The sequence below is a fragment of the Triturus cristatus genome, chromosome 2_1 (genome assembly GCF_964204655.1).
Source record: "Triturus cristatus chromosome 2_1, aTriCri1.1, whole genome shotgun sequence".
NCBI classification, from domain to species: Eukaryota; Metazoa; Chordata; class Amphibia; order Caudata; family Salamandridae; genus Triturus; species Triturus cristatus.
In genome coordinates, this window is record NC_140581.1 from 737639369 (window position 1) to 737661305 (window position 21937).

Sequence of the window (21937 nt, forward strand, 5' to 3'; positions counted from 1 at the left end):
CCCTGACTTGGACCGATCATTCAATGATCACTTTTATTATCCATCAGATGGGACAAAAAAAGGGGGAACTATACAATAGAAAAACATCAGGACAATATAGGTCATGGCGTAATCTTACCTTAGAAACTTTCAATGAGGTTTATTCCCTGGATTTAGAAAATAATCTAACCGAGGCTTCTGAAAATTTGGAGGTTTTTGACGTGGCATTAGAATCTGCCTTTGATGAAACTATACCCAAAAAACAGGGTTTCGCTCTACGGCGAATCTCGACTCCTTGGTATACAGAGGAACTTAAGATGGAAAAAGCCAGATGTAGACGCCTCGAAAGAACTTGGCGGGCAAGTAAGGCCCATCAAAATAGACTACTGTATAGACAGTCTCTGGCTACATATCACTTAAATCTAAAAGCAGCGAGACGTACCTTCATCATTAAGCAGATAGAACAAGCCAGTAATTCTTCGAAAGCCTTGTTTACTATAGTCAAAGACTTTTCATCCCCTAAAGTTTGCATTCAGTCCCATATGGAGTCCCAGGACCTATGCTCCTCCTTGGCGTCCTACTTTCAGGACAAGATATCCAGAATTTATGATAATTTTCCTCTGGTAGCCTCTTCAATCATGGATTCCATGTCCAAATGGGAAGACTGAGACATGGTAATTACTAGTTCCCTGGTGCACTTTGAACTGACCACTATTGAAGAGGTCTTTAAGGGCCTCTCCAAAGCAAAATCTGGGTCACCAAATGATTTGTGTGCCCTCCAAAAATTATAGCCCTTTTAGCCACGAGCTGTGCTCCTGCAATTAGCGATATCTTTAATTGCTCTATAACAACGTGCACCATTCCCCTTGCATGGAAAGAGGCATCTGTCTGCCCTATACTGAAGAAGCCTACGGCGGATCCATCAATTCTTTCCAATTATCGGCCTATTTCCCTATTACCACTCTTGGGGAAACTGTTGGAAAGTACTATAAATAGACAACTTAGTTCCTATTTGGAGCAAAATAGAATCCTGGATCCATCACAATCGGGATTTCGGCCAGGTTTCAGTACGGAAACGGCCGTACTAGCAGTGACAGACTCGCTCAGACAGTAGATTTGGGGGGCTCAGAGATACTGATCCTTCTAGATCTCTCCGCAGCTTTTGATACCATCTCTCACGCAAAGCTGGCGGAGAGACTAGTTACCTGTGGTATCAAAGGACCAGCCCTGAAGTGGTTACAACATTTTCTGGCTGATAGAACTCAAACATTCATACTGGGTCCCTATTCCTCGGCCAAAATGCCTTTGAAGAGGGGCGTTCCGCAGGGCTCTTGTCTGAGCCCTACCCTTTTTAATATTTACATGGCCCCTTTGGCGAGGATAGCTGAACAGTTGGGCTTTGAGATCACCTCATACGCAGATGCTACACAGCTTATGTTCACTATTGGAGAAAACCCGGAGAAAGAGAAAACCGGTTTTGCATATGGCATGAAGATGATTTATGACTGGATGACGGGAAATTGCCTACAACTGAATCCAGAAAAAACGGATTATGTTGTTGGGAAAAGCAACTGACATTTGGTCAGAAGATTGGTGGCCCGTTCAATTGGGCTCTGCTCCCATTCCCAAACCTTCAGTAAAAAACCTGGGTTTAAAAATAGATCGGCTGCTGTCCATGAAGGACCATATTGCGGCCACGACCACCTCATGTTACTATAGCCTCCGGCTTCTGCGGTAAATACATCCATATATACCTACCTGTCATCGTAGTACATTAGTGCAGGCTATGGGAACAAGCCGTTTGGATTACGGCAATGCACTGCTAGCAGAAGTAGGGGAGACCCACCTGGCCAAGCTGCAGGTGGTTCAGAATACAGCAGCGAGAATGATTCTCAATCGACCGGCCGGCTCCCCCTCGCTCCCGCTGTTCAGAGAATTACATTGGCTATCTGTGAAAAAGAGATCCTTTTTCAAGATATGTTGCCTCACCTATAACGCTCTGAACAATAGAGGCCCCTTCTATTTACAAAGAAAACTTTTTAAATATTGTCCTTTTAGAAGTCTTAGATCTAGCCTGTGGGGCCTTCTTCAGGTTCCTCGATTTCGTCTTACTCAGACGGGTGGCAGAGCTTTTTCATATATTGCCCCAAAATATTGGAACAAGCTTCCCCATACTTTGCGATCAATTCCCAAGTATGGTCTTTTCAGGAAACAGTTGAAAGCTTTTTTGTTCTGAATTCTCACTCCAGTCTTTTCCATTGCTTTCCGTGCAGGACTTAAGTCTTCTAGTCAGCGCCGAGATGCCCCAGGGTGAGTTGAGCGCTATATAAATTAATTAACATAACATAACAAAGTTAACTAGCACCTGTTCACTGCGTGGTTCATTTCACAGCACAGGTGAGATTGTGTGGCAGCTCTTCATTACACAGCACTTACATTTATCAATTCATTGACCATGGTGTAAAGTATGACGCTTCTGGTTTAAGTAATAAAGAAGCTTTATTATTGAAACACCAAAGCAGGAGGGACAACAATGGTATGTATCACCGAATAGAACAACCCTACACACACACATGCTGTTTGTTGATTGTTTTACTTTTACTCCATGATCTGTTCCTATGTGAGTGACAAGATGCAACCGTTATTTGCTTTGGCGAAAAATATGTAAGTTTTGCTTGTGTTTTACGTATTTTTGCTTTGCAGATAATTCAGTGAAATACTTACCTGCAATACATTCGAGGCAGTTTAAATCTTTCTTGTGTTGAATAATTACATTTGGAGAAAAGACGGTGATCTGAGAAAGGTTGGTCACTTTGACAGTAAACTATTTCGGTCTGGGAATTATGTGTAACAGTCGATCTGTGAATTGTTTATTCATTTCAAAATAAAATGAGGAAATTGTGAGCAAAAATGAAACCATTTCTGATAATATTGAGTCGGAGTTATGTACTGTGGTGGAATCTGGGAGGAAGAGGGATGCTAGATATCCGAACCTTGGGAGATTGTAGAGAGCAAGATCGGGCTTCCCGTCCAATGTTATCTCACCGGAAACAGGAAATGGAAACTGCTGACACTCAATGCTGCTTCCTTTCTAAGATCTGCTGTCCATATGTCTAGATCATAATTATTAAACTTTTCAGTGAATGTAAACGAAAGTGTGTGTAGGGGTGAAGTGTTTTTTACATGCGTTTTGCTTGCTTTACAGTCCAGCCCATCGTCGCCAGAACCTGCCAGTCTACCTGCAGAAGACATCAGTGCACCTTCCAACGGTCCAAAGCCCGCCGACATCATTTTACACGATGACCGCGAAGACCTTTTCGCCGGTAAACTTTTGAAATCCCTTTATCAACGTAGCACTTTTGCCGATGGCTTGTAATTTATGAGGGTTGTCTGTGTAATGTGCCATTATGGTCCTATTTTCTTGTCTGTCAACGTTACGCATTTTTACATACCAGATAACTAGCATCTTTATGTTGATGAATGTATTTGCTTCATTAACTAATAACTCCTCGTCGAGCATAGTTTCTTTTTAAATCTTGAATGTGTTTGAGGCTTTCTTAAGCAGTTGCGCAGGTCTGGACTTGGGTGCCACCGGCCCAAGACCAAGCAGGGATTTTTTTTTTACCTTCATCTCCTTATTTGATAGTTTAATAGACCGCATAATTGGAATAAGGTGGGGCCCCACACCTTGGGCTCCTGTGTCACTGCACCTGCTGCAACACTGATACCTAGAGCCCTACCTACTCCCAAGAACGACGATGCCCTTAAACGATTTTCAGACGCTACAGTACAGTACAATGTATATTTAGGATTTTTTTTTAAAGCCCAACAGTGTAAATTATTCAGCTATTTCTGAGATGAAGCGTATTGCATGGTTTTCCTAAAGTTCTGTGTGATAAGAGGGAAGGTTGATTAGATTGGGCTTGAAGGTAATATTTCAGATACTGCAGAAAAAAAGTCAAAGGGCTAAGACCACCCCAGTCTCGGAAGCTTGATACTACCCTTGCATGTAGCGCTGTCATGCCCCTGAATCACCAGAAAGGTAGCGCAGAGACCATTATGCAGAGAATATTAATCCGATTACCAAATTAAACAATTTGTCTCAAGGTAGAAATACTGGACTGCGGATTCCACCAGCAGCTGCCCTACTTGCGGTAATTTGGTCTTCCCAGGAGGGTGTAAGTAAGGTGGCTTACCTCCTCCTCCTTTCGTATTTGTTATGAGGATTTTGTAGTTGTGCACCTGGTGATTGTTTGTGTATTTAGAATGTTAAACTGTCAGATGGAAATGGACACATTTCATGGTAGAATGTGGCCGATTAGGCTGTTGAGCTGGGGGCCTCAGTCGTGCCGGTCCCAGCAGTACGCTTAATAAAGAAGTATAATCTACCTGCGGTAATAATATCCTTTCACTGGCGATGAATGAACGGGTGACTGGTGTGCAGTTTCCGCTTCATTGCATTTGTTGTTATCTGTGGCCCCCTTCATTCGGTGGCTCCTGCTGCCTCGGAGCTCATAACTGAAAAACAGGAAGCAGGGCAAGGGTGCAATGATGTGAGTAACCATCCCTTTCCGGTTCAGGAACTTCCTGAACTGTCAACTCGTGGTATCCCATTGGAGGACTTTGCCCTCAGCGACCGCTGTGTTCAAGCTTTGCAGGACAGTGAGGTAGTATGATGGAGCATCGTCGTCTACATGACAACTAAAAGTGACCATGTTAGGACCAGACAGGGGCGCCTTCCAAACGCTGCGGAGAACGTGATTTGCACGGAAACACTCCTTATCACTTGAGTGTCCGCTAATGCATCTGCTAACTAAACAGTGTTGATATGCACACCGCTAACAACATGTTTAACAGTTGCGTGTTCTCGTGTGACATTTGGAGAGCTCTAGCGCGCTCATTTAGACGCTGAGCTTCTTGTGACGCACACAGTAAAATCCAAAGGTATTTGTCCCAACGATTATCAGCTGTTTTCTTGGATGTCCCAGTCAGCTATTCGTGATGCAAATCCTTTGTGTGGTTAACTTTACATCTACTCATATTGCAGACCTGCCAAACAAACGGAATAGTTCCATCATTTCCAAGACAACCACTCCGAGACTGAGACTATTGCTGTTTTCCACAAAGCATTGTTGCAACTGCGGTACAGGTCGTTCACTACTGGTGAATAAAAGTTTTTTTGTTTCATTTTTCCTTCCTTGTAATAAGATCATCCCAATGTTATCCTATTGGAGAGATAGGTCTTGCAGTAGTGAAAAACGAATTTGAGAGTTTTTCACTACCAGGACATGTAAAACAAAAGTACATGTCCTGCCTTTTAAATGCATTGCACCCTTCCCTCTGCGTTGTCCAGGGCCTATCTTAGGAGTTACTTATATGTATCAAAATGGAAGATTTGGGCCTGGCAAAATTTTGCCAGGTCGACATAACCGTGTAAACTGCTACCACAAGCTCTGCTATGGCAGGCCTGAGACACGGTTAGAGGGTTACTTAGGTGGGTGGTACAAGCGGTGCTGCATTCCCCCTAGTAACATTTAATTTACAGGCCCTGGGATCATGTAAGTGCACTCTACTAGGACTTATAGGTAAATTAAATATGTCAATTGGGTATGAGCCAATATTGCCATGTTTAGGGGAGAGAGCACAAGCACTTTAGCACAGTGAGTCCTGACACCAACACAAACTAAGTCAGAAAAGTGGAGGCGGAAGGCTAAAAGTTGGGGGTAAAACCGCCCTAAGGCTGTCGGGTCTAACAGTATGCATCTCACATAAAAATGTTAGACTCCTATTTTATTTCTCACAAAAACTTGATTATGGAAAAATTATGCAGATTCGATGGAAATTAGTGGAGAGTTATGTTATGTTAACAGGGGTTTTATAAAGCACACAGCTACTCTGAGTGTCCCGGCGCTGAGTGAGTGAAGAGTAACATAAAAGGGAGGGGTAATATGCAGGAAAACATAGTGGAAAGTTATTTCTGAAACAACCATGTCTTAAGGGCTTTCCTAAAGGGAAGCAGATCCTGAAGTAGTCTCAGAGCAAGTGGAAGGTTATTCCATAGTTTAGCCACTTGAAGCTGAAAGGAGCGTCCTCCTATTCGGGAGTGCTTCACCACCGGAGTGCAGACTAACGCCAAGGAGGCCCACACAAGGGCCTTAAACTGTATCCGCCTACAGATCGGTAGCCAGTGGAGAGAGTTCAGATTAGCAGATACCCGAGTCCTGGGGCCAAGAGATAGATAAGCCCTGGCCGCAGTATTTTGCACTACCTGGAGGCGGGTAAGCCGATACTCTGGGAGGCCAAGATATAGAATATTCACATAGTCCAGCCTAGAGCCAATCAGGGCCTGGACCACAATTTTCCTGTGTGGGATCTGGAGTAGTGGCAGAAATTGTTTAAGCATTTTCAAAAAGCCAAAACAATGACCGGCCACAGTCTGAACCTGTAGCTTCATGCTCAGGGAATTGTCCTGCTTTACACCTAGGTTTTTTGTGGACAACACCGCGTTGGCCGGAGGGTGCATATCCTGAGGCCACCAGCTCTGCCACAGGTTGTTGGATGGGCAGCCAAAGAAAATGATTTCCGACTTGTCAGAATTACATTTGAGTTGATTCTGTTGGAGCCAGAAAAACACTGCCGACAAACAGGTCCTAATAGCTTCCCCCTTAAACTCTGAATCTTTGTCGCGTGTAAAAAGTAATTGGGTGTCGGCAGCATACAACACTATTTTAGCTCCATGCGACTCAGCAAGACTAGCCAGAGGAGACATGTATAGATTAAATAAGGTAGGGCTGAGAACCGAGCCCTGAGGTACTCCCACCTCCAAAGGGGGGGATTAGTGCTGAAAAAGGGGGAGCTCAGACAGTTTGTTGGCACCCCGACAAAAAAGAGGCAAACAATTTGAGTACCGTCCCTCCAAAGCCAGACTCCTGAAATCTCATTAGGAGTCGGCTGAAGCGGCTGAAAACTGTCGGGCTCGGGTCGAGTCGGATCAGGCACATACAATATTTGAACGGAATGCAGCGAAATGAACTTAAATACTTTGAGGCATGTTAGTCTTGATAATCCGTGCAAAGCGTAGAAGGTCGTGAGCAGTGAAAAAAACAGAGAGCTTATCATGCCGTCCGGATTGACTTTTCGGCTGAAGCTGACTAAACCTTGAGACTGTTGCTTTTTCCCTATGTGGCCATAATTGTTTGCTTACTTACTTGGTACCCGATTCAGTGCACTGCCGCATCACTGCACCACCGTATTACTGCACTTCCTACGGCTTACGGCTGCTCTTCATCCTCTGATCCTCTGATCTTGGCGCTTTCCGTCTCGTTCAGACTGTTTGCTTGCTGCCTCCTCCTCTTGCTGTCCGCTCTCCGGCCGTCCTAAGTGATAATCAGCGCCGACATCGGCCTGATTGGAATTGAAGACTTGATTGAGGGTAAGTGGAGAGAAGCGCGGCAGAGCGGTAGCAGCGTCCTTTCGAGTAAGAGAGTGAGAGTAAAAATACGAATGACAAAAAATCCTGCAGTAGCACCAGAATATCATCCATATCTTTGGTAGCTTTTGCTGCTTCAGCCTCAGCCTCAGTTTAATATTAGATAGCGAAGCCATCAACGGATGGGAAACCCACCCTAGAGCACAGCGCTGTGATGCTTTTGACGACAGAGCGTGAGGGATGGGAGCTGTGAATCGGATGGAGTTGAATCTACTAAAAATAGACTCTGAACTGCTAGTAATAAACCCATACTAAGTTATTCCTAAAAATAAAAATATTAGATGCTAAAAGGGAATATCACCTGCGCACCACCCAACACTGCCTCTTTCAAGTCCGACAGAAGAGGATCTGTTCTCTGACTTGACTCTGACTTGACTTGATCTTGTTTACCAATCACCTGTCTGGAGGCTGTCAGTGGTTAGTTGTGCCCTGGATAAAAAAAAGGGGGGGGGGTTACCTAGTTCTTAAAGGGCCACATCCACAATAGCACATTACCATAATATTACATAATGCGGGAGGAGCCTCGGTGGAAAAACCGTGAATACCAGTACAGACATATAAGTACTGCTGCACGCAAGAGTTTGGGGAGAGAAATTAAATTCGACCTAGCACGTACTAAGAAGAATATAGATTTGGCAATAACAGTTATAGTGCCTGCAACTCAGGTATGTGTCAAGGATTTACAAAGCGATAGAATACAGGCACAAAGAAAACGCAAAAAACAAAACATAGGTGATGGTATAATGAAATCAGATCTCTTGTGTCAACTCAATTGCCAATTGAAAGCACAGGATCGGCAAATAATTTTGTATATCTGGACTATCTCAAATGCATTAAATTTGGTAAGCCTAGAGCAGGAATCAGTTCTCCTGTATCCTGCACAAACAAAACCAAATGGGCATCGTGACGAAATAGAGTATAACGAACAGACTACAGAGCAAGCAGAGATAGCAGAGATAGAGAAGATGGATGTAATGAATACAGAAAGAAATGAGAATCTCCAGGAGAGTGCCCAGGAGGAGTCGCCTAAATTAGATGATAAAAACTTGGTCACTGATCAGCTCATGCCTCAATTAAATATCGTGATAGCACAACGGAATGAAGAATTTGATTTTACCGAGAAAACACAAGAGACGCAAAAAGTGGATAATGGCCACATTCTGAAACCAATATTTCAAAAACGAGAAACTAGAGGTACTAAAGCCAAGGTCATAAAAAGCAAGGAGCAAGATAAAGATGGGGGGAAAGATAGACCAAATGACAAAGAGAAGGAGAAGGAGAGAGGAGGTAGAAAGCGTCCAGAAAAAAATAAAGACCAAGATAAAGACAAGGACAAAACAAATAAGAAGGAAAAATTCAAAGAGAAATGTAAAGAGAAAGAGAAAGACTCAGAAGAGACTGCAGAAACGGAATTAATGTTAAAAAAAGCAAAACGGTTGCAAACCATTAAAGACCTGAAAGCAAATGCAAAGGCGACTGCGACAGACAAGACAACTGCATTGCAACCCAGTATATTAAATATCTTTAGCCCACTGTCCAAAATGGGGGCAAATAAAGGGATAAGTCACGATGTAACAATTCAGGAGCCAACAAAACTGGGAGGAGGCAATGAAAGACTCCCGGCGATTGATGGATTTGTAACTCTGAATTCCTCATCCGCTAAATTAACCTTGGCACAAACTGACTCACATTCAGATGAATCTGATATAGACATATATGAGACTGGAATTTCTACCTCTAGTGAGGCAAGCGGTGTTAGTAAAGGACAAGACCAAGATCCATTAACCCAGGAAATATCAGGCAGCTCCGGTAAATGGAAAGAGAGTGATCCTGGGCAAGGAAGTACTCCCAGGAAAAAACTGGAGAAAAGAAAAATAAGGAATAAGAGATTAAATAAATCTACCTATGATGAAACCACTGATCAAGGAAGTAACCCAGAGCTTACTAACTCTCGTAAAAACTTAAAATTAAAAAAATCGAAGGAAGCAACAGCACTCCGAGAAAGTAAGGAGGGATCTACAATGGATATCTCTGAATACTATGAGGTAGGAGAAACAGACGAACCATCCTTGAAAGAGATATTGACTTCAATAAAGAAACTGCATACAGATATTAAAATGGACACTCAAAAACATCATGTAGCTATCCAAAAGCTACAAGGGGCTGTAAATAAAGTAGGTAGCACCTGTTTAGCAATCTCTGAAAGGATGGTGTCAGTTGAAACACGGACCGACCACCTAGAAAAGGATGTTACTTACCTACAAAAGCAAGAAAAAAATCAAGAAAGTATTATACAGGATTTAATGACAAAGGTAGAGGAACAGGAAAACAGGGCAAGGCGAAATAATTTGCGATTCCTAGGGATCCCAGAAGGTGCCGAAGATAACGACCCAAGGGGGTATGTGATTAAACTCTTAAAATTATCTATTCCTGAATTGCAAAATTGGGACCTAGAGAGAGAAGTTCAAAGAGCCCATCGTTTTCCCCTTACTCAGTCAAAGAAAACACAGAACCAATCAAAATATCCAAGGGCAATGTTGGTATTTTTTGGAAACTACTTACTTCGAGATTCTATACACGATCTAGCTCGTCCTACAAGCAAGAGAGAATACAATGGCAGCATATACTTTGTCAGGCCAGACTTTGCCCATGCAACCGTTGAAAGAAGATGGAGAGTGCGGCAGCTATTTACTCCATTTGAACAGATTGGAGCTAAAGTATATCTACAAAACCCTGCTCGACTAAAAATAATATTTAAGGGGGCAATTCGTAGTTTCACGAATGAAATCCAAGCGGAAAATTATCTCTAAGAAATCTCAGAGACTGTTAAAAAATAGCATCTGAAAATGAATAAGAATTAATATCTTTCTTATAAATATGTATTGCACAAAAAGTATTTTTTATAAGAATAACTCTTCTGCGAATAATAACGTGAGATCAATAATAAGTGCAACTCCTGTAGGAAGTAATATTTGAAAATATACTCAGTAGGATTAAAATCCTGGACTTAAAAGACTTCTTTATTCTCTCTTTTACTTAAATATAATACTCACGCAGGGTGGGGGGTGCACTGAGGCATACTAATCTTCGGGCGCCCACACCTGGAGCCAGGATGCCTCAAGTGGAGGTAAGGGGGGGGTGGGGGGGTTGTTGGGGGAGGAAAGGGGAGAAAAAATCATCATCAGAAAAGGAATGCAATCTGAAACGGGTAGAAAAAAAGAAAAATGATGCGCATAGTCACAATTAATGTGTGTGGTCTAAATGATGTAAGGAAAAGAAGGGAGGTGAAAGAATATTTTAGAACTCTGCAAGCTGACATCATCTGTGTTCAGGAGACGCATATAGAGATATCACAGAGATCTTTATTGGAACAATTGGGATATAAAGTTTTGACTTGTACGACTCAGGGCACCAGAACACGTGGGGTCGCAATACTAGGACGGGGGAATGAAATCATACTAAAAAAACAGGTAGATAATCATGGCCGTTGGGTCTTAGCAGAGTGCCATATTCAAAATTTTAAGTTTACGCTATGCTCTATTTACGCACCAACAGTTGATGACCCGGAAACCCTTATCTATATAAATTCTCAATTACCAAACTGGTCTCTCCCCATTATACTTTGCGGTGATTTAAATATAAATGGTATTAATGGATTGTGGAGAGACGATTCTGTAAGGTTCATGGGCAAAAAGAAGAAAACCCATAGAGCGTTGATACAACTTATGCTAGACAATGGCTTAATTGATATTTGGGAACATAAAAATGGAAGAGGAGGCAGTACATATTATTCTGCCCCCCACAAAACCCTAGCTCGATTAGACTATTTTTTGATTTCGCCTTCGATAATACCGCAAGTGAAAATTAAAAAGATGCCCAGATTGATCTCAGATCATAACCCGCTCTTTTTGGAGATCTCTATACCAAACTCACAGAAAAGTATAAATAGTTGGACTTTTGAGAGAGCATTATTACAGGATACAGATTATGTTACACATATGGAAATTTGGTTAAGAGAATTTATTGGAAAATAATAGGGATACAGCATCACCTCAAATAGTATGGGACGCAATGAAGGCAGGTATTAGGGGGGAAACTTTAAGCTACTCTCTTAGACGGAGTAAACAGGAAAAAGAAGTTATGGAGAAGAAGATAAACTTAGTAGCAAAACTAGAGGAAGATCTGGTAAGAAGTATAAGAGGGAAGGAGGATGTGACAAAAGCAACGCAAAAACTAGCTCTAGCCAAAGCAGCAGTGAGTGAAATATATGCCGCAAAGGCAGCTGGTAAATACCTAGCTAGAATAGAAGAGCAACATGAATATAGCGAACAAGTAGGACGAATCCTGGCGATAAAAACCCGGCAGGCAGCTACTCAGGGGCAGATAACAGAAATGATTACGGAGGCAGGAGGATTAGTAAAAACATCAAAGGAAATCTGCTCTGTATTTCAGAACTTTTATAAGAAATTGTATACTAAGGATCATGGAGAACCAGAAGCAATAGAAATCGAGGGATATCTAGAATCCTCCTCCCTAGATAAGCTTACAGAAGAGGACAAGAACTCTCTGGAAATCAATTTCACCCCAGAAGAAATACAAAGAGCTTTCATGGATCTCCCGTCAGGAAAAGCAGTTGGACCTGATCTAATACCATTAGAATTTTATAAGAAGTTTTTTTTAATCCTAAAAGCAGACATTAATAGACTTATGGGGTTAATACAAAACGGGGTTGCCCCTCCGGGGTCTTGGGGAGAAGCTTCAATGGTGGTGTTTTTAAAAAAGAATAAAAACTCTATGGATCCCGGATCATACAGACCAATTAGCTTAATGAATAGTGACACTAGACCAATTAGCTTAATGAATAGTGACACTAAGGCCTATTCTAAAATTTTGGCAAACAGGCTGAGTATGATAATTGGGAAGATAGTAACACCTTGGCAGCATGGGTTCATACCGGGGAGGGGGACAGCTGATCATATTAGAAGGGTATTTGCGCTGTTGGACGGTACAACGGCCTCACGAGTCCCTATGTCCTTAATATTGCTTGACTCTGAAAAAGCGTTTGATAGGGTCTCGTGGGGTTTCTTGTGGGCAACATTGAATAAATATAACTTTGGGCAAGTCTGTATAGGAGCATTAAAAGCCCTGTACAAAAGCTCAAGCATTAGACTGAGAGTGGGGGGGGGGAATTGAGTGAAGCAATAAAAATAGAGCGTGGGACTAGGCAAGGATGCCCATGTTCCCCACTACTTTTCGCTTGTTATATAGATCCATTTATCAGACATATAGAAAAAAATAAAAACATTAGCCTAATTGTGTTGAATGGATATGAGACCAAAATCTTGGGATATGCTGACGACTTAGCAATTACATCATCAACACCAGCTATAGCAATAGGAGAAATTGAGAAGGAGGCTAAAAAATATGGATTATTGTCAGGATACAAATTGAACCAAGGGAAAACACAAATAGTCGTAAATCAATTTGCCAGAATTAATGATGATAGAGTTATAGAGTCTGTGGTCTACTTAGGGGTTATTATAACATCCGATCTAACTAAGGCAGTGGAGAAAAATTTGACTCCATTAATTAAAAAGGCAAAACTAGACTTAGATAGGATCGACAATTTACATTTAACAATTATAGGGCGATGTAATGTTATAAAGATGCTGTTTCTGCCCAAGATTTTGTATCTATTCCGCACAATTCCTTTATTATTTGTCAATAATTGGTTCAAGGAAATAGAGGGGATGTGTAATCGCTTCATTTGGGCTAAGTGTAGAACTCGAAGAGCTATAAAGAGGCTGGCATTCCCTAAAGATCGGGGGGGACTTGCAGTTCCTGATTTTAAGGCATATTATTTTGCTTCAGTCCTTCAGTATTGTAAAGGACTCCTCGGTGGGAATACGAAAGATATTTGGAAGAGTAGCTCGGGTATTCCGGATATTTACGATCTGCTGGTTTTGGATTCTAACAAGGGACTTCTCGCATATAAAGAGCAAAATTACTACAAAAGAACGAAGTTCAAGGTTTTGGGGGCGGCTATTTCAGTCTGGTCAATTATCAGGAAGAAAATTAAATTGGGAAGAATGAATTTTTACACCCCTTTATACTTGAATGAACTCCTTCCAGATGTATTCCATGATGAAGTTATGAGGCGATGGGATAAACTTGGGGTTGGTATGATAGGAGATATTATGGATCAGTCTGGATTAATAACATTTGAAAGGGCGCAGCAATTGTATAAATTGGATCGGAGAGATTTTTTCAAATACTTACAGATAAGATCAGTGCTGCAGAGAAAACAAGCAGGCTATTGTAAGTTTACTAGGATAGACCTGATGGAATTTGTTCGAGCCGAGGAGAGATGCTCAATCTCTCAACTCTATGATGCATTATGCCAATATAAGGAGGATGATAGAGAAAAGGTATTTGAAAAATGGAGAACTAAACTTAATCTAGTTGGGAACGAGGGGGAAAAATCACTCAGACTTGGAAACACTGTTTTAAAGGTTGCAAATTTACAGGCACAATATTACAAGACTCTGCATGAATTATATTATACTCCGCACAGAATAGCCCACTGGGGGGGTACGAGCGGGATCTCCTGTCCTAGATGTCAGAGTTTGGAGGCAGACACGATACATATGTTTGCAACCTGCCCTAATCTAGATCCCTTTAAACATGCTATAGAAAACTTCTTTAAAGACGAATTGGGGATCTTTAATTTAACTAAGGAGATCATGGTTCGTGGTGTGGTAAAGGAAGGGCAGGACACACTCCATCAAGAATTTTTGTTTATCGCAATGACTTTGAGCCGGCTTTGTATTGCAACGGCATGGAAAGATTCTAACCCTCCTTCGTTTCAACAATGGCTTACAAAATTATTAGCTATTTACAATTTAGAGAAAGCTTTATATAAAAAAAAGGGGGGGAATACAAGGCAGCGTGGGAAACGGATTTGGGCCCCACTTGAAAAATGGAAACTTAAATCAGATGGCTAATTTAAAAAAGGGGGTAGACATATATTCATACAGATATGGTGTTAGTTGGGAATATTTAAACTGTTCGATAACTAATTATATACATTTCTGATTTTATGTCTCCTTCTCAAGATCGTTCACCATGTTTTTCTTTTCATATATACAAATGATATATTGTATTTTGACATTTACTTTAAGAGACTAAAACCTAAACTGAAGGAATTTAGTTGTATCAGATATTTATGTTAAAGTAAATTCATGTATATATTTTGTTTTGATGATGTTCAATAAAAAAAATAAAAAAAATAAAAAAAAAAAAACAAAGGAGTCGGCTATGGGGGACGGTATCAAAGGCTGCAGAAAGATTGAATAGTATCAGCATAGCCTTGCCGCCCCTGTCCAAAACGTCCTTGATAGACTCCGGGATTTCCAGGAGTGCCGTTTCGGAACTAAAATTTGGGCGAAACCCAGATTGACTTTGGTGCAAAATGTTGTTTGTCTTTAGAAAAGCAGAGGTGACTGAGTGAACATATTTTTCCAATACTTTAGAAAAGGAAGGCAGGAGGGATATGGGTGTATAATTAGCAGGTGTCTCAGGATCCATGTTAGGTTTTTTCAGGAGGGGAAGTATGTGTGCTTCCTTCCACTTGCCAGGGAGCCTTTATGATTTTAGTGGCCACATGTGAGTACAGTGCATTTGAATAGGAAAGGATATAGAACCAAGAGGTGGAAAACACAACAGAAAGTACAAGAAGCTCTGCTAACCACTGCATAGTTACTAGATAAGGCAATTGAAATTGCAAGTGGAATTGAAAGTGCTGCTGCTTCTATTGGCGGTATGTTGTCTCATAGGCCCAGCGATTCATAATATTCAATCTGATAATTAAACGGCGAGGAAAAGTGGCAAGACAACCAAAGAGAAGAAAACTAAATGTATAGCATTGTATAGGTGTGGGAGTAACACCCATTTGGACAGTGCACAGTTTTGTCCAGCAATGGACGAATGACTAACCAGTGTGAAAATATAGTCCAATTTACCAGCCTGTGTAAGTCTAGTCTTGGTGAATGAAATAATCCAGGTATTTGTTGTTGTGCTTACCCTTGTGTCAAATGGAGGAGATGAAGATTCTCTGACAGCCTTAACAGGTGGGTTCACCTCCAAGTCTGAGTGAGAGGAAGCATTGAAGAGCATGAAGTGTTGTTTAAAGTTACAGATTTGACTGAATGCTAGGAATTTGGGTGAGACAGTTGCTATGTATCACCATGTGGTGGTGGAATTGTCTATGGGTGATGGATTTTTGAGGTGTGCGGTTCTGTTGGTTGTTCTTTGTGGTATAAAAGAGCGTTGTTGGCTTGGCATACTAAGGACATATCGGCTGCATCAGAGCATTGAAGAAGAGAATCAGAGAAAATGTATAGTGGCTGTGGACTTGATAATGTATCAGGCATTGTGTGAGTCTGTGTATCGCGGACCATTAGTGAATTTCAAATCTCGATTCCGAGTCCAATGGACTTGGTGTTAGTTGCAGACAATGCTTGGTCAAAACTCGGTATGGCCATCGTTGGACCACTTTGTTTTTCAATAGGTGTCAGAAAATACAGAATTGTGGTTGTTGATTACTATTCATGCTGATTCGTAGTGATTTTTTTAAATTCTGCCTGTTTGGAAAAAAATTATAGAGTTTGTGGAAAGTTTGTTTGCAAGAGAAGAAATTCCTAATGAGGTTGTCACAAATAATGGGATTCAATTCAGTACTGGTGAATTTGTCAAGTTATTGGATCATGTAAGCTGAAAGCTCACCAGAATCTCATATCATCCAAGAAATAATTGGCTTGTAGAGAGGTGCAATAGGGTGACCAAACACAATTTGCAGTTGGCTGTTGTCAATGGAATGGATTCTGTTCAGGAATTAAAGTTGTTGCGGGCCATGTACACTATGCAAAATGCAGATACTATTGCCTCTCCATCTGTTAAGAGGATGGTTATTTAATCTAAAATGATCAGGTCTTGGGTGGGTGAATTCTGAGTGCCTGTGGAAAGAAAATTTGCTAAATCAAAGTTCCTGGAAAATGAGGATTGCTGACGTTTGTTGTAGTGGAAGATTCAATGAGAGCAAGGTTACCTGGTTATCTGCCCATGGGTGTGTCCATGTTCTAGAAATCCAAAGTGGTATTTGAAGTGAAAGAGTGTGTGCTCAAATGGGACAGCTGCGAGTGGTGGAACTATGAATGGTGTCTGTTGTTCCGGGAAAGCACATAGTGAGTGTTTATGGCAGGTCTGATGAGTAGAAGTGTAAGCACATTCCAGTTTAATCATTGCTTAATTCAATTCAAGTTTATTGCATGATTACTTAAAACCATTACAAATGACAAAAACGGATATAATTTTTTTTTTTATTATTATTTTTTTTCTTAAATTGTTGTAGTGTGTCTTTCATGATGTAATAATCGAATAAAGACTTTTGATGATGATGATGAAAGAAGTACGCAGTAGTAGGTTAAGAAAAAGGCTTAAAGGGACAATTCCTTTAAAGAAGCGTATGTAACAGTATATACAATATTGTGCATATATAACGGAGTATCTTACTGTAAAAGACACAATGTCATTTTTAAAAACACTAAGTGCATATCAATGTATATAGGTATCTTGGCCGTACAGTTCAGTCGCTTTTAAAGTGTGACTAATTCATGCCGATGTAAACAGAGGTCCAGTGCCAGAAATGTACAATTTATGCCATAGAATGATTTGTTGGAGGACAGACGCAGCCAATGCCAGGGCAGGACAAAGTCAGGTTAGGCATGGAAGAGTTAACTCTCAAGCAAGTTGTAGATTTTAAAGTGCGATTTAACAGGCCGTGGTTGTGAAATGCATAAAATAAATCATAGGCATTATGTAAATTTTACAAATAATTGGTTCGAACCAAGAGTTTGAGCGCATTGTTAAGTCCCAATCAGTATGTGACTTTTCAAGTGCAAATTAATTTGTGAATGGGTTCTTAGTGCGGGGAGCATATAGACAAGCCGAGATTTTAAAGTGCATAATTGGGTCACAGGCATTATATGCATTTTTTTGCATTAGCACATACTCCTCTAAGTCCGGGCCTTGATGCACAAGAGGCTGGTCAGTTTTGCTGCGGAGTCTGTTGGCAGTTCGCATTATTTAACGAATTGCGGACTAGCAAGTTCCCAAATGTTGCCATTTCAGACACTGTTTCCTCGCAATATAGAAGGGAGACAGCCTCATTGGCTGAGCAGATTCCATTGGGCGAAAAGATGGGCTTCAGTAGTATTTGACTGGCATATACTAATGCTGGGCAGCAGAGTAGTATGTGTGCTAAGGATTCCCTTCTATAATTACAATCTACACCCGATAATGCTTTCAAGGGATTTCAACAATGGTTTCAGTTCACTGATTGGGAGCGGAACTGTTAGACCTGTCAGCCCTTTGGGTGGTCCCTCCTCATCATTATTTATTTTGTCCCACTTTTGCCTCAAACCCTGTTTGAATTTTTCCTTTTTGGGAACCACCAGACTTTTTAGTGTTGCTGCAGATTCAGGGAGCCATTTTATCTACCCCTGAAACTTCTGTCTGAGGGCCTGGAGCACAAAATGGTGGCCACCTGTGACATCACCAGCATCCACTGGAACCTACCAGCACCTTCCAGAACATTCCAGAACCCTGTGACCGTTGGAGGCGGTTTAGAATGTTGGGAGGTTAAGACAGAGTGTTGGCAGTTGGAGCTGGCAGTTGGCACCTGACTGGTGAGGAGTGAGCAGCAAAGACGTGAAGGAGGAAGGAGTGAAGCAGCAGGGGTGGAAACTTGTGCCTGGAGTGGGGTCCATAAACCCACCCTTGATACTAGTCCCTACTGATGGATCCCAGCCTGTAGCCCTGTGTGGGAAGAAGCCAGAAAAACTCATCCTAAGGACCTGGACAGCAGGAACAGGCCTTAGAAGCAGAAAGCAGCAAGATCCTGACCTGGAAACTGGTTTCCCTGGAGTCCGGCGTCGAGTAGCCTAAGACCTGGAGCCCGAGGTGGAGAAGCGGCGCTGACTGAAGAAGCAGACGTCGTACCCGGAGCCGCCTGAGGTCGTGAGAGGGCGCCGACGGAGGTCGTGAGGAATACCAAAGGTCGAGGAGGAAGTTAACCGAGGTCGAGTGAGCGGCGTCATCGGAGGAGTGAAGTCCGCCCTCCGGAGTCGTCGGAGACCGAGGTGAAGTGTACCGGAGGTCGGGAGTGAGGATCGCACTCCGGAGTCGCCCGGAACCTGAGAGAAGGAGCACCGGAGGTCGGGGGTGAGGATCGCACCCCGGAGTCGCCGGAAGTCGACATCGAGGCCAGGCCGGCCGACGTCATCGAAGCCGAGAGCGCCATCGGACCGGAGCCGCCCGAAGTCGACATCGAGTAGAGACTGCCCGACGCCGTCGAATCGGAGGTCGAGATCGAACCGAGGACGCCGACATCGGACCGGAACCGCCTACCGGCGTCGTCAAGAACTGACATTGTGCCGAGGCTGCCGAGATCGAACCGGAACCGCCTCACGGCATCGACACGACTCCAGCGGCGTCGGAACATCCGAAAAAGGGCAGTAAGTGGAGTAGAGGGCGCCTAAGGCCCTGTGGAGACCTGAGAGACTGCTCTAAGGGGCTAGGGAGGTGCTGGAACCAACCTGACTGTGCCAGGGGTGAATTGGGACTAACCTAGAGAGGTTGTGTGGAGAGAGTAAGCCAGGGCACTGGTATTCCCCCCTTGATCTACCTCAGTTTAGGCCTCAGCCTTGTCCCAGCCAGGGAGTAGAACCCCTCAAGCCTTCCACAACCCTACAAGCTGTGCCTGGGCCAAATCAGCCCTTAGGAATTGAAAAGTGATCTGATTACATGAGTGTTGCTGTATACTTTTAATTATTTATTGGGGGCACTGTATTTATTGTGTTTAACCTATTTATTGCTTCACTATATTTATTGGTCCACAGGACTTGTTGGTGCACAATATTTATTGGTGACAGTATTTATTGCCTCAGAATATTTAATTGCCTGTATTACCTGCACTTATATTTATGTCCTTTATATTTATGATCACCCTTATTTATTGAATCTTCAGACAGTATTTATTTGACCTGCACTATTTAAAATTTGCATATTGTGATTGACTTATTTATTTTTCCAATCAGCAACTAAGAGAAAAAGATAAAGAAAGATATTTTCATAATTTTTACGGTGTAGAGTCGTTTTTGGAACGGATGCACGCATGGTTATTGTTTGGGTATGTTGTATGCTTAGCACGGAGCCTGATTCCTGACCACTCGAGCCAAGCTACCACAGTGTGTTCGGAAGACCACCACCACCCCTTCTAGTGTGGGAGTGGGTTTTCCAACATAAATTGGTGTTCAGTGGTGGGATAGAGCTGTGCCTACGCATACTCAACAATAACTGTGGGTAGTCCATAGGCCTACACCGGGAGTTTTCTCAAGAGCGGCCTTCCTAATTGTGGGTTTTTGTTTTTTTCCAAATTTACTCTGGTGGTGGGAGGAGGTATTATTAAAGGTACCCCCCTGCATAGTTACTGCACAAAACCTGTCCTCTAACCTGAGTGGGCAAGATGGAGTTTGTACTAGAAAATCTAGAAACGTACACTGTGGCCCAACTCAGGGAGTTTTGCCAGCGGGAGGGGGTGTACTGTCCCCCAGGAGCAAAGAAGGGTGCACTCCAAACCAGCTTAAGGGCTTGGGGGGAGGCACGCCGAGAAAGCAAGGCTGAGGAGGAAGACAGGGATGGAGAGCCTGACACCGAGGGGGCTGAGATGTACCAACCTGAGGTGGGGAACCTGTCAGCAGGGCCCAGAACCATTTCTAGGAAGGGCAGCAGTGCCTCTAGCGGTGGCTTGTCTGAAGTGGAGTTAACGGACCGGAGGGAGAAAAGACAGCTCACATGGGACCTAGCAAGGCTGGAAAAAGAGAAGGAGGAGCAGAGGATGGCCCATGAATTACGACTGAAAGAAATAGATCTTCAGATCTTGAGAATCGGGGCACAACCTGTTCCTAATGGTGGCAGCCAGACCCAAGAGATCACCAGGGAACCTAAACCATACCTGCCAAAGGACATAGTAGCTAGCTATGGAGTGGGCGACGATATCGCCAAGTGGCTAGCGGCCTATGAGGTCTCACTGAGGGCCCATGGGGTTCCAGAGAAGTACTGGGGAGGGGGATTGTACAAGTACATGCCTCCAGCTGGTAGGGATGCATTATTGGCCTTAGAGGAGGATGAGCAGACCCACTACCCCACCATGAAACTGGCGCTCATAAGAAAGTTTGGACTAACACCCGAAAAGAACAGACAGAAGTTCAGGGGTAGTCACAAACTGGGCACGCAGAATTGGGTGGACTTCCTGGACTATGCAAAGAAGGCACTTGAAGGTTGGATTCAGGGCAGTGAAGTGAGGAACTACGAGGGGTTGTTTGACCTGGTACTGAAGGAACACCTGCTCGAGAAATGTTTCCCTGAACTGCGGCAACACCTGGTGGATAGCAAGCTGACCAGTCCCCGGAAGCTTGCTGAGGAGGCGGACATTTGGGCTAGTACCCGGGTGTCCACAAGGGGGACTGGAGGGGATACTCAAAAGGCCGGACAGGGCGCCCCCCAGAAGAAAGAGGGAGGGGAAAAGAAAAAGGAGTTCTCCAAAGGCCCCCAAAATAACTTCCAAGGGAAGGGAACAGGATTCACCCCTAAGGCTAACCCGCCCAGAAACCCTAATCCTGGCCAGAGTCAGCAGCCAAGGGTTGTCCATTGCTATGAGTGCGGTGGCGTTGGACACTATAAAGGAGATCCGAAGTGCTTGAAACGACCACCCCCTCCCACTGGAGGAAAGACCCCCGGAGTAGCTAGTGTAGTGCTCGGGGAGGAGATGCCCTTAACTAAGGGAAGGGAGTGGGCGGGTGTCACTTTAGTGTCCCTGGGAGAACGGGAGATGGTTCCTAAGATCCAGGTGCCCGCAAATACCGCAAAGTATGGGCAATGGGTCACCATCAACGGCCAAAGAGGGGAGGCTCTGAGAGACACAGGAGCCAGTATGACTATGGTACGTAGCCAACTGGTGTCTCCAGAGCAGGTAATTCCCGATGTACTCCACCCAGCCGCGATGGCTGACGGCAGAACAGGCCACTATCCAGTGGCCGAGGTTCCCTTTGAATGGGGGGGGTTGCAGGTTCACTTCGAGTTGCCGTAAGCCCTGCCGTGCCAGTCGATTGTCTACAGGGGAATGACATGGAGCACAATGCTTGGAAGGAGGTGGAATACCGGACTCATACTGAGATGCTGGGTACACCTGACTGGGCCTGTGTGAGCACAAGGTCCGCGACTACCCGGAGAGGGAGTTCGTTCAGGCTGGAGCCTGGAACAAAGGCCCAGCCAGCTGCCAGTCGAGGGAAGAACCGAGGACAGGAGGAGCCTGCCTCGGCGTCCGCACCCCGTAAGACGGATAGGCCACCG

General features: G+C 43.4%; 1 protein-coding gene across 1 annotated transcript in view; it reads left to right on the plus strand.

The window, feature by feature from the left end:
- SNX2 (sorting nexin 2) overlaps positions 1-21937 on the plus strand; it is a 556635-nt gene that overhangs the window by 161332 nt on the left and 373366 nt on the right. Inside the window, exon 2 of the mRNA XM_085632673.1 lies at positions 3185-3302. Coding sequence (XP_085488799.1) covers positions 3185-3302 — 118 coding nt within the window. The remainder of the gene's footprint in view (positions 1-3184; positions 3303-21937) is intronic.